At 36.0% G+C, this 13,020-nt stretch overlaps 1 protein-coding gene across 3 annotated transcripts; it reads left to right on the top strand.

Moving 5' to 3' along the window:
- The first annotated feature begins 230 nt into the window (after positions 1-230).
- On the top strand, positions 231-12,003 carry zgc:101100 (uncharacterized protein LOC445169 homolog). Of its 3 annotated transcripts, none has more exons than XM_051904034.1 (4): positions 231-1,220; positions 9,756-9,931; positions 10,760-10,935; positions 11,222-12,003. In XM_051904034.1, the coding sequence occupies exons 1-4, from the start codon at positions 1,027-1,029 to the stop codon at positions 11,672-11,674; spliced, it is 999 nt and encodes a 332-aa protein (XP_051759994.1). In that variant the 5' UTR covers positions 231-1,026; the 3' UTR covers positions 11,675-12,003. The 3 variants fall into 3 exon arrangements, with proteins under 3 accessions (XP_051759994.1, XP_051759996.1, XP_051759995.1); XM_051904036.1 differs by lacking the exon at positions 231-1,220 and adding an exon at positions 8,109-9,588 and having other exon boundaries at positions 9,759-9,931; XM_051904035.1 differs by lacking the exon at positions 231-1,220 and adding an exon at positions 8,109-9,588.
- The last annotated feature ends 1,017 nt before the right edge of the window (positions 12,004-13,020 follow it).

The raw sequence follows: 13,020 nt of genomic DNA, 5'->3' as shown, positions 1-13,020 counted from the left end.
TGTTAGTTTAATTTGTATTAGGTCAGTTAATCTATAAAATGAAGTACTTCATAAATTGACACACTAAATGTCATGTCATTTGTGCAGGCCTGCCACTTTAAACACATCAAGATATCGTAAAAACACATAACGTTAATAATTGTCAAAACTAAAGATCAAGATGGCTGTACGGTGTTTTGGAATGTAATTAAATGAGTTCACATTAATGCCATGAGCTGTAAATAAGTTGTATCTAAGCTGTTTTTGTAGTTGTTTAGTTTTCTATTAAAAGCTATAAATTTTATTTAAAAAAAAAAAAAAAAAAAGGTTATTCCCACCTCAGCATTCATATATTACATAATATAAAGAGTTTACATACTACCACTAACAAATACACTACCATTCAAAAGTTTATGGTCAGCAAGATTTTGTTTTTAAATTAGTACTTTTATTTAGCAAAGATGTATTTAATTGACCAAATGTTCAAAAGACTTTTAGATTGTTTTAAAAAAATGCTATTTTGAATAAATGCTGTTTTTTTGAAAGTTCTATTCATCAAAGAATCCACAAAAATATTAAGCAGCGTAACTGTTTTCAACATTGATGATAATAAGAAATGGTTCTTGAGTGCAAATTCAGCATATTAAAATGATCTCTGAAGGATCCTGTGACACTGAAGACTGGAGTAATGATGCTGAAAATTCACCTTTGCCATCACAGGAATAAATCACATTTAATAAATAAATAATTTATTTTTTGAATGCAGTAATATTCCACAATATTACTGCTTTACTGTGTTTTTATCACATAAATGCATCCTTGGTGCACACAAGAGACTTCTTTCATAAACATAAAAAAATCTTACCGACCCCAAACTTTTGAACATTATTATATATTAATTCAATGTTCACTGGACAGTCTGTGAGAAGTGTGTGTCCAAGTGAATTTCTAAACACACGCGGATGTCAAGCTTTTGACTGAGAATATTCTCTGATCCATTATCCTAACCTGTCTGTTCCACTTCACCATCTTCCTCCAGTTATTTGTATGTCTATATATGAGACCTTTTCCAGCAGGTGCCTGGCTAAGAACTCTTTCTTCAGCAGCTGTTTTCTCGGACAACAAAATGACACAAAGAGCCTGTGGAGGCGTAGAGAGGAGGTCTATTGTATCCCGCTCACCCCAGGCCCATGTGTTTACCCTGGGCCCCAGCCATCTCATGTCACAGTCCCGGACCCCAGGTATTAAAAACTACGGCAGGATCAATATCTAGCACAATGTCCGGGTGGCCAGGAAGGGGGGCGGCTCTCACTGTGTTTATTGAGTGATTTAAAGATTTGAGCATGTGCAGTGACTGAGAAACAGCTTAAAGTCTTCTTCATTATCAAGTTCGATCAGTAGCTCTTCTGATCACCTTTGACTGCTGGGAGTCACCCGAGAGAGGAGGGACGCTCATGGGCAAACTGTAGTGCTTTTACCATTTGGTTTGATATTTAGTCATCTGATGCAATAATTTTTATATAATGAGATCAGTATCATGGTCATTGGCTCATTGTACAATCTTGTCACCTAATTAGGCGCTTGATCCTCCAATTATTTTCAATATTGATCCATTAGCCAGACCCATGCCATGGTTTAAGAGGTTTTGTTTAAATTTGGGTCCACAGAGACTCAAAAAAGCATTCACTTGAGTGTCTGATGCTTGTCTCTGCTCTGCTTTGTCTATGAGATTAATCTGTTCAATTACTTTAGTTACTCAACACTTTATTTCAAAACATGGTAGTTTGTTTTTTATGTTCGTTGGGTTCATGCTGGTAAAGCAAGATTTAGATTTTTAGGTTTTGTCATTATTTATGGGTTGTTTAGTTAAGGGCTCAAACACAAATTTTGCAAATGTTATTTTAGGGTTTGTTTTATTTGGCTGCATACGCAATTTAATCTGTGCTGAAAGATCACTGAATCATTCACTATCTACTTGTTAAACTGCTGTTTTAGTTTTTGAATTTGCATGCAACATGGTTGTTTGTCTTGTGTTGTTGAGCTGTTTGGATTAAATATCTTATAATTAAAGTAAAATAGTTTGTAAATGTAATTTATTCTAGATCATTTTTTATTTGTTGTGCTTGGACATTGTTTTTATTATTATTAATATCTCTCTGACTACATTTTAATGTGGACATCCTTTTTAGAGATACCAATCTTTTGTTAGTTTGGCCATAAAAACTTTCTTAGCATATTAGTTTTATTGCTTTGCAAAATTGGTATTTCATCCCCTTGGAATTATAAGGTTCTATCTGCATTTTGAGCAGTTTTGAGATATTGAGCTTCAAAGTTTTTGCATTCCATTCAACTCTGTAGACAACCTTTTCTAAATAAAAAGTCCCAAAATGTACACACCAAAAAGCATCACATAATGTAAATAATTTGTCACAGAATAAGAATAACTCAATTTCGACAAAAATGTCAGATAGAACCTTATAATTCCAAGAGGATGATTTGATTTTCCAATTATTGCTTGCAAAAATAGTCACTATATAAGTGATTATTTTTCAGGTAAAAGTTTGAAGATTAGATAGATAGACTGATTGATTGATTCTTCTGAAATATGATATATTTTGATGAAGCATTTTTCCTATGTAGTCTTTTGTGTTATAGGCTACAGGTTGGCCCACCCAAAAATTGTAATATATATAATGTAATATAATGTATATGTTATTTCTGCACCAAACACTATATTGACAAAAAAAAAAAAAAACATTTATTTTTACTAAAACATTGCTACATTTCAGGAATTCATAGATTGGACTTCATTTAAAGCTCCTTCATACATGATTTTTATGGCATTTCAACAAGAGTTCATGAGTTAACAATAGATAAACAGTTGATAAGTGAGGATCAGTCCATTATTAGGGTAAACATCTGGTGCACGATTTATTCCTGCAGTGCTTTTTTTTTTTTTTTTTTTTTTTTTGAGTTCGATAGCTTTTGTGTTTGCATGTTCAGAGGCTCTTTTGAGAATATCTCTGGGTGCCTCTTACTGGAGCTTAAACTGTGCCGCTGACCTCACGCTTCTGGACCCTCACTGCGCAGGGTCAGAGGCCAAGTTAGCCACATCGATTTCCCCCTCTGAAGAAGTCTTTAGTCCCACAGCACTTCTTCTGAGGCCCCCCTCACACACTCCTGTCCACACAGAGCAGCCCAGAGAGCCAATTGTGCTGCGCCGGGATCGATCCAGCGAGTGTCCGAGGGGCCTCTTGGTTAAGCGGCTCTCTCTCAGATAACTGACAACTACAAAGCTCTCCTCTTGACAGGCGCTTGTCAATACAAATTTCCACTATTGATAAGTAATTAAAGAAAGGGAGAGCATTCTGCTCTTCACTCCAACATCTGTTAAACAGGACTTGTAAACAAAACCTCTCAAAAGGCTAAATGAACCCCCTCTGTCCTTCTCTAGAGCCCCCCTGTAGTTTTAAACCAATCCAAATCATATTAAAACGCTTTCACTTAGCTGCAGCTTTAGAAAGTCCATTCAGATAAAAGGTCTGATTCTGCTCATAAAGGCCATTCTGCAGCACAAAAGAGCAAAAGTTTCCTTAAACTCAGTGTGCTACTAGCACTCAAAACCATCAATAACATTATTGTACACATTTATTTTCTTATATAAAGTCTAAACCCTGTTAAAATCTTAAGGGATTTTCGCATTTTAAATTGGGTTAAAGGGTTAGTTCACCCAAAAATGAAAATTCTGTCATTAATTACTCACCCTCATGTCGTTCCACACCCGTAAGACCTTCGTTCATCTTGCGAATGCCCAGAAAGCTACTAAAGACTTCAGTTCATGTGACTACAGTGGTTCAACTTAATGTTATGAAGCGACGAGAATACTTTTTGTGTGCCCAAAAAAAATAAAAAAATAAAAAACAATATCTAGTGATGGTGATTTCAAAACACTGCTTCATGAAGCTTTGAAGCTTTACGAATCTTCTGTTTCGAATCAGTGGTTTGGAGCATGTATCAAACTGCCAAAGTCCCGCCCCCCAGTGGTAAACCATTGAAATTTCGAAACACTTATGACGTAACGAAGCCTCATTTACTGAAATCACGTGACTTTGGCAGTTTGATACACGTTCCGAACCGCTGATTCCAAAAGATTCGTAAAGCTTCAACGCTTTATGAAGCAGTGTTTTGAAATCGCCCATCACTAGATATTGTTGAATAAAGTCGTTATTTTGTTTTTGGCACACAAAAAGTATTCTTGTCACTTCATTTGGGAGGCCGAATGGAGGTCTCACTGAGCCATCGGATTTTATAAAAAATATCTTAATTTGTGTTCTAAAGAGGAACGAAGGTCTTACGAGTGTGGAACGACATGAGGGTGAGTAAGTAATGACAGAATTTTCATTTTTGGGTGAACTAACCCTTTAACAGATTCCTGGGCAATTTTTTTCCCCCATGTTTCACAGTGTTTAATCTTTTTCCTGGGTTATGAATTATAGTTACTGACATGTCACACTGTACATTCGTATAAACCCAGGTTTGCAGTCTTGTTTGCATATTTTTATTGTATCATTGATTGGACGAACACAGCAAGTGATCTACTTAAACATCCACTTGTATTGCATCAGATATATTCCTGTCTGTGCCATCCAGCTTGTCTAGAGTAGTCTTTCGGGACATAACAGTAAGAATATCACTTCTTTTAAATTACAGCATTTTTGTCACTGTTTGACATGACAAAGAAACAAACTACAGCACATGAACGTTTCTGTGCAAAGCTCATGAATATTTACTGAGGCAAGCGTTGTTCAGTTTTGCTGAACAACTGCTTGTTACATCCTGAGGGCCTGTTCACGCAAAGAACACATTTTTGCGTTCCACTACTCTACTCTTCCATTGTTTTTCTAAGGAGACATGCACTAGAATCTAGACGGACGTGTTGGACCGTTGTGTTCACGTCTTTTGCAGCATCTCACACGACACAGTGTTGTAAAACACACGGCTCAATTTAAAATAAGTTAAAATTCCCATTCCATTGCTCACATCTCACATTTAAACGTGAGATGCAGGGTAGTTAAACGGGGAAAACACAAGGTCTAGAGATGTGCTTTTTAGGGCCGATTCACACAGAACATGTTTTTGCTGTTTAGAGGCACAAGATGCAGGTCAGTGGAATGAAAAAAGTGCAAGGTCTAGAGACACATTTTTTTTAAAAGTTGAACTTCTTTTTACTTGAGAGCCACATTTCTAGAACGCTGCATCATGCGCGAGACGCATGCCCTTACGTAAATTAACCATGGTTTTACTACAAAAAAACATACGCTGTCGTGAGCATTTATATTTCTCCATTGTTATTTTTCGTAAGGGTGTGGAAGACACGAGACGCGAGCACAACGTCAAACACGTCCACTTAGCATGTTTACATGGAAGAACTATGAAAAGGCAGCGCAGTGGAATGGAAAACGCATTTTGTGTGAATGGCCCCTTAAGGCCAATTTTTACTTCTGCGTCAAGTGTATGCTGTAGTGTACGTCGTAGGCTACGCATGATGTTCCTCAATAGGCCTACTATACCAGTGTCCTAGGTTTTCCTCAATACTATACCAGTTCTCTTAATTATTCATTTATCCTTTTACTTTTTGCATGTCATTTTTTGTGTGTGGGTTTATGAAAAACTGATTAAAACTAAGCGATATTAAGCAAAAAGATATTTTATGAGTTTGAAACACTTTAATGAGTTTACCCTAGGCTGGCCTGTGTTTTTAATGCTGCTAATCTGTGTCTTTGTAAGTAGATCCACTAGCACACATCCTCTAAACCCCTTAAACTCAACAGACAGAGCCCAAACCTCCAAAGCTTGAATATAGCTAGGCACTAAGACAAATTAATGGGTTTGCATCCAATTACACCTATGTAAATAAACATCTGAATGAGAAAATTCCAGATGCATCCACCACTTTGTGGTCTCTTTAAAGCTGTTGAGTGGGTCGGGGTAAAGCTGAAACGCAATTTTAGTGGGCAGGAGATGAAAACTCAGCTCTCATTACGGACTGAGCCGGAGTTATGAGGTGGGGATGGTGTGTGTTTGGGGTTTGGAGGGGGCATTGCACCGGGGCGGTGGTTTTCGGGGAGGGGGTCACACACAACCAGCGTCTTTGTGTGGCTCTAATCCTCCCAGCCAACACAGCTTTGGCCAGGTTTCATCATGAAAGTGCCATGAAATAACTACTTTTTTTTCTTAGCAGCAAATCTCCACTAATCCCGCAGGCTGAAGAGACAAAGGCTTCTGGGCTCTGAGCTCCAAGCTTTTAATGGGGTTCAGAGGCTGCTCAGCTAAGGTTCTTCTAAATGACTTATTTTGAGAGGACACTAATACAGCTTGACAGGCAAGAACATCGCAAAGGGAGAAAAAAGCAGAGCCTTAAACACAGGCTGAAAAACTTCAGCACAATTCCGTGATAGTTTGGAAGGTCAGTCAGGTGTGAAAATATTAGAAATGTGGAAAGTGTTGGTCTAGATGAGCTGTTGCCATTTGACAGCTGAAAAAGGACATCAAAAAGACTTAGAATGATGTAAAGCATTAAATCTCCAAGCTTTAAAAGCATTTACAACTGGTAACTTTACTGATATAAAGTATGAAAAACTTTGATGTATTAAAATTCAAAGAGTCTGGCTCAAAACATACATGAAAGTATAAACCGTATCACATTTAATTGTAATAAAAGTAAATTCATCAATAGTTGTTTGACATGTTTAGTTAGCCTATATGTAGTAAGAACGACCCAATATATATACACACACAAACACTTTGTATACAGAATATTATACAATGTAAAAACAATTATGTTTACGGAGGCCAAAGTTAGCAAAAATGGACAGTATGAGCCCTTTACAATGTTAAAAGGAAAAAGTGATATAAAGTTATCGCTTTAATTTTTTTTTTTTTTTTTTTTTTTGACTGGGTATGTTTATGCATAGAGTAATAATTTAAAAAGAATCTAACAATATGGATCATTATTCTATATCTCTGTTACTTACTTTATGGAGAAGAGAAGATAACGTTACCCTATCTGAACAGAGCTGGTCACACACGTTCTGTTAAACTAAAAAGAGAAAAACACATGATTTGTAGGAAAGTTAAAATTTATAGACATTGTAAGAAAGAATTCATTTAACGTTACCTGTTGAAAGTGTGTTGACAGTCCGTGTAATTGGATGGCTGAGCTCCAGAAAATCAGTAATGAGGTGGCATTGACAGTTACAGATTTGAAAAACAAAAAGGCGGGAATAAAGAACCCCAAACTCTAAACACACAAGGAATTATTTCAGCATATATTTAGAACTGTTACTACTCTCTAAAAAAAAAAAAAAAAAAAAAAAAAAAATCCGTAAAAATAGGGCACAATGTAGGCTACTGTATTAGTTTATTTAATTTTTTTTTTTTTTTTTTTTTTTACAAATGTTTTACCTGTATTTTGAACTTCATTACGTTGTGTTTTAGGGTTAACGGAAATGTCCGTAAAATTACTGGATAATGTCCTGGTAATTTTCTGCCAGTACATTATCCGTTTTTTTTTTGTTGTTGTTTTTTTTTACAGTGTAGGCTACGTGTAAATAACCTTTAAAGAACCATCTCAAAAGTTTAAAGTTGATAAGATTTAAATGTTAAAAGTCTCTTTTGCTCACAAGGGCTACATCGAATCAAAAATGTAATATTGTGAAATAGTACTAGGCTACAATTTAAAATAACTGTTTTCTGTTTTAAAATCATGTAAAATGTAATTTATTCCTGTGATGGATAGTCTTCAGTGTTACATGATCCTTTAGAAATCATTCCAGTATGCTGATTTATTATTATTATTATTATTATTATTATTATTATTATTATTATTATTATCAATGTTGAAAACAGTTGTGCTGCTTAAAATTTTTGTAGAAACCGTGATTCTAAAAAAATTCTGAATTCTTTGATGATTATAAAGTTCAAAAGAACAGCATTTATTTGGAATACAAATCTTAACATCATGAATGTCTTTACTGTCACCTTTGATCAATTTAACTTGTCCTTGATGAATAAAAGTATTAATTTCTTTCTTTTTAAAAATCTTTCTAGGAATGTTTAGTTACTGTGAAATGTATTAAACAGCCAAAATTAGAATTAAAGGAATAATCAAAGTGTTCAGCAAACTAGCATTTCATTAATATTCCCATAATAGTAGTGAAAGACTTTTGTAAAGATATAGAGAGATCTTATTGTGTAAATCTGCTTTTCTAATAAGGACCAGAATTCCATGACTGTCTGGATACAAACAAACAATCCTTTCCAGCAGGAAAGTGGATATTAAAGTGAGCCAAATGTGCGGTCAAGGTTGTGTGTGCCAGTCTCATGCCAGTTTAGCCCAGCTCCTGTGTTCGGCTGCTGTACTGGTTCCATGTGTTGCCCTCCTGGGTACACACACACACACAGACAGAGGAGTGTGCAACTGCCCTGATACTCGTGGGAAACATAATCTAGCTCTCCACATGCCTCGCCTTCCTGGCCCTGAGCTGCACAGTGTCAGGATTTAGCGGAATTTACATCTCTGAACCTCCTGAGCCGCTCCCAGCCGCTCGGCTGCAGTTTTACTGAGGATGATCTGATCTGAGGTGACTGAGGTTTCAGCTGGAGCTAAACTGCTGCTTGAGCTCAATGAGAGAGGGTGTTGAGAGATGGATGATGGGATAATGACAAGGAGTTACATTCAGATTGGTTGATATGTTTGCTTCATAACTGTTTTTTGATTTATTGCATAATTACAACCAGTTTTGACACCACAGCACTGCAAATTGCTTTGTTTACCTCATGTGTCTTTCGTTTTATTGAGTATTTTTAATAGCTTAAATCCTCCTTTTTTGAGAGGATTTGATTAGAAGGAAAGATTTCTGGAACATTTAGCCCTAAGAAATTACCCTAATAGGCCACTTCCAGAGTGCATTCTCCAGTTGACATTTTCTGGGCAAAATATGGGTCCAGTTAGCAAAACAAACCAGCCAAGCAAACACCCCCCCTTGGAGTTAATACTAACAAAAGCTGGGGAACGGCAGAGAAAGAAGGAAGAGAACAACGGACAATCAAAGGCTGTTATTTTAATCTGCCCAACCCCAGAGATTAGCCGACCACATTGTTTTAATTGTTTTAAAGGGGGGAGCGCAATGCCCGCTCATTGAAGGGAGATGCTTTGCCTAAATCTCCCAAGTTCAATAGTTTCAAAAACTTGAGCCCCCAAACCCCCCTTTCTCTCCCTCATCCCACTTAATCCAGGCTAATACCTTTCTTTCTATTGGCTAATGGTTGAAGGAAGCTGAAGTTAATGCCTCTTAAATAGTGGAAACTGAGCTGGAGAGAACCTAAACCATAGTCAACGTCGGGCATTACAGGTCTGCCTTAGAAAAAGAAACTTCATTGTAAATTTTTGGGGATTTTACCAGCTCCTGTGAAATGTTTCCTTGGGATTTTAGAATCATATGAGTAAAAAACAAAAACAGCAGTTACTCATAGCTACTTTACCTCATTTTACTGGGTAAATGTCCGTTTTTTGCAACTAATCATTCCACAGTACATTGGAAGTTGTAGGTAAGTGTTCATTGTTTTTTTTTTATTTATAGAAAAATGGTTTTAGGCTATTAAACATTTTCTATTCTATTAGCCTATGTTCTTTTCTACCTAGCTTATCCCTTATCGTATTTTACTTGATATTTTTTATTCTAAGCGATTCTCATATATTTTATCCTCTCAACCAGCAGAATGAATTCTCTGTATTTCTGTGGACCAAGACACGGCCAGGGGCCTTTTCCATTGGAACGCGTCAACTCGTTATTTCACGAGGCTCACCAGCAGATGGCGCAGCCGTATCAGGTTCATTCAGCGGCCAGTCCGTCGTCTATGCAGACGTTCACAGTGGCGGAGCGCCTGGCAGGTAAGATGCCGCTTGACTTTAGAGAACAGGTGTTGTGTCGAATTCTGACCCCCGCCCAATTATTACCCCCCTAGTATTGGTAGGTTTAGATTAGGGGTGAGGTTAGGATTAGGCAATCAGGTATCGACTTAAACGAGGGGGGTAATAATTTGGCAGGGAGTCGAAATTCGGCACAACATAAATATAAAGGAAGTAGGCTACAGAGCAAATGCAGAATTTGTAAAATTGTAACTTCTGATTTTTTAAGCTTTTAATTACTGGTCACACTTTACGGTAGTGTTCATATTATAGGCTACGCTTAGTTGATTAAAATGGCTAACTATGTGTTGGCTATATGTCTAATAATCTGATTATATTCACGAATACATTTAATATAAATAGAATTAAGTTTTAAGTTAATATTAGAATAAAATAATATATATTTTAAATATTTTTTTACTGTTTTTTAAATATTGTGCATCATTTTATTTAATAATATCCAGCGAGGTTAGGACGTCTGAAAATGCTTTTAATTTGCATTTTTGCAATTTAATTCAGATTTATTTTATTACAGATGCTTGAAATTTAATTTTATATCAGTATTGTATATTTATTTGCTTAAACAAGTGTATAAAAGTTGACCTAAAATAGAGCACAAAATTAAATCATGATGCTTAAAAAAAAAATCATAACTTTATTTCCATATTTTGAATCCATTTTTTTTTATTTATTTTTTTTTTTATGTGGACTCACACATTTGAGCCCTACAGTATATAGTGTGTGTTAGACAAACAATGTTAAGTATCATGAAATAAATTGTAAACAATAATAAATATTTTCTTCATTTAGAACTCATCCTTGAGGCACGCTACGGTAACCAGCAAAAGCAGCGTCGCAGTCGCACGGCCTTCAATGTATCCCAGTTACAGGCGCTCGAAAAGGCCTTTCAGCAAACCCAGTATCCAGATGTGGGCATGAGAGAGAGACTAGCAGTCTGCATCAACCTCCCAGAGGCCCGTATCCAGGTGAGAGACAAAGGAACATCTGCAGTGTCCAACAAGCAGAACACTTCTAAATATAATACATTTAGAAAATAATGGTTCTTTATTGGCATTGATGGTTCTATTACAAACCTTTAACATCCATGGTAGCTTCATATTAGAAAAAGGTTCTTCAGAACTTTTAACCAAAATGTTCTTTGGGAAACCAAAAATGGTTCTTCTATGGCATCGCCTTATGGAACCTTTCTTTTTAAGAGTGCAGGTTAAATGTGCTTAAAACATCTTAGATTAACAAAACATGTTTCTTTAGGTGTGGTTCAAAAACAGACGTGCCAAATTTAGAAAAGGTCAACGCTTCACACCCCTTCCCAAAGAAGAAATCCAAGTGCATCGCTCTGCTACTAAACAACGGAAAGAAGGGGCTAAGGACCAAGAGAAAGTCTTTAATTCAAAATCTCAATCCTCTTTTAGAGAAAACAAGACCATTCCTTCCTCAGAGGACTCTACTCACCATCATTCCCATCCCAGACTACACTCCTCTGCTGTTCTTCCATTCATCACTGGAGAACACTACCAACAACCAGTGCCTCATGCACTTGGGCTGCTGTCTGGAGGTCTGCCTTTCTCTCCTACATATTTACCTATAATGCAACAGCAGCACAGCACGGCCATCAATCTTGTGCCACTGGGGAAATGCAGCAATCTCATGCTTCAGTCTGCCTGTCAATCTAAAGCCATGGTTCACCACCACCTGGACATGTAGCCGTACCACCAACCAGTAAGCTCCTGTGAGCCAGTCATCTTTTTTAGGACATGAAGAGGGAACAGGTGTTCCTGTGTCACCACAACATTGTAACTTTTACTCTGAGAATAATGGAAAAGTTTGGATTTGGTTCTTTTCCTGTAACTTTCATTAAGTGGTTTTGATTATATTTGTACAAACTGTCTTATTTTGTCAACTTTCATGCTCCGTTTTGCATAGCTTAGAGCATTAAGAAAACTATTGTGTTGCACACACATATTTGAGCACTTTGTAGATTTTTATGAACTTTTTATCATTTTGAATACGAATAAACATGAAAAACACCTGAATCAGTTGTATTTAATATAACTGTGAGCTGCTGTCAGCATAATGACTGCTGTGTAGCTTAATTCTGGGATTGCACGTTTGGTCTTCATAATTTCTGTCAAATGCAATAAATAATTTACCATTAACATTTAAGTAGCAAAAACTTACATTTAATTTTGTGTGCACTTGTACATTTTCATGTCACTACAGTAAATATATGACCATGATTCTTTCATTTTTTTTTAAATGAATGAAAGCCACAGTTGCCGATCACTGAGTGTGTTTACATGCAAAACAATATTCTTAAGAATATGGTCATATTTGGATTATGAAAGCATCATGTAAACTTGTTTGCAGTAACTGGTTTAAGCCAACAGTCTGGTCTGAATATGCCTGTATAATCTTATTTGAAATATTCACCATAACTGAACTTTCTTTTATATATTTGTGCATGTCCAGACAGTCCAGTACAAAAGTTATTCTGGGTGATATTAGATACACGCAGTTATGAAAAGTATTAAAAGCAATGTCATGAATACATTTGTAAAAGTCTCATGAACTTCGTTATGCAGTTTGCCACAACCTGTGAGCTATTGTGAGGATATGAATGAGAAGTAGAGTTGAATCAGTTTAATAAATGGCAAGAGTGAGTTCTAGTACTTCCAGAAGAGAAAAATGGGAAAAGAATGTCCATGTTCATATGTTATACAGAATATGCTGATTACATGGATATTTACATCTTATCTTTTCCTCATTAAACTCCACTGAATATGGAGTTTAATGAGGAAAAGAGATTTCTCTCTCTCTCTATAAAAAAAAAAGGTTCTGTTATCCAGTTAAGAAAAAGTAAAAAAAAAAAAAAAAAAAAAATTAACATAATTTCCCTCAGTAATTTATTTTTAGCAATGGACTCAACACAAAAACCTAAACTCTTCACAGCCTTATCTTCAACTTTCCCATTAATTTTTCAAAGTAACACCCTAGACATTTACACATCTTCCTTCAAATTAATTTAGTCGTTTCATTTTTTTCTCAAAAGA

This window comes from Ctenopharyngodon idella, chromosome 8 (genome assembly GCF_019924925.1).
Source record: "Ctenopharyngodon idella isolate HZGC_01 chromosome 8, HZGC01, whole genome shotgun sequence".
In the NCBI taxonomy this organism is placed as follows: Eukaryota; Metazoa; Chordata; class Actinopteri; order Cypriniformes; family Xenocyprididae; genus Ctenopharyngodon; species Ctenopharyngodon idella.
Note: the sequence above shows the minus strand (reverse complement) of the source record. Positions and strands in the feature narration are given on the sequence as shown.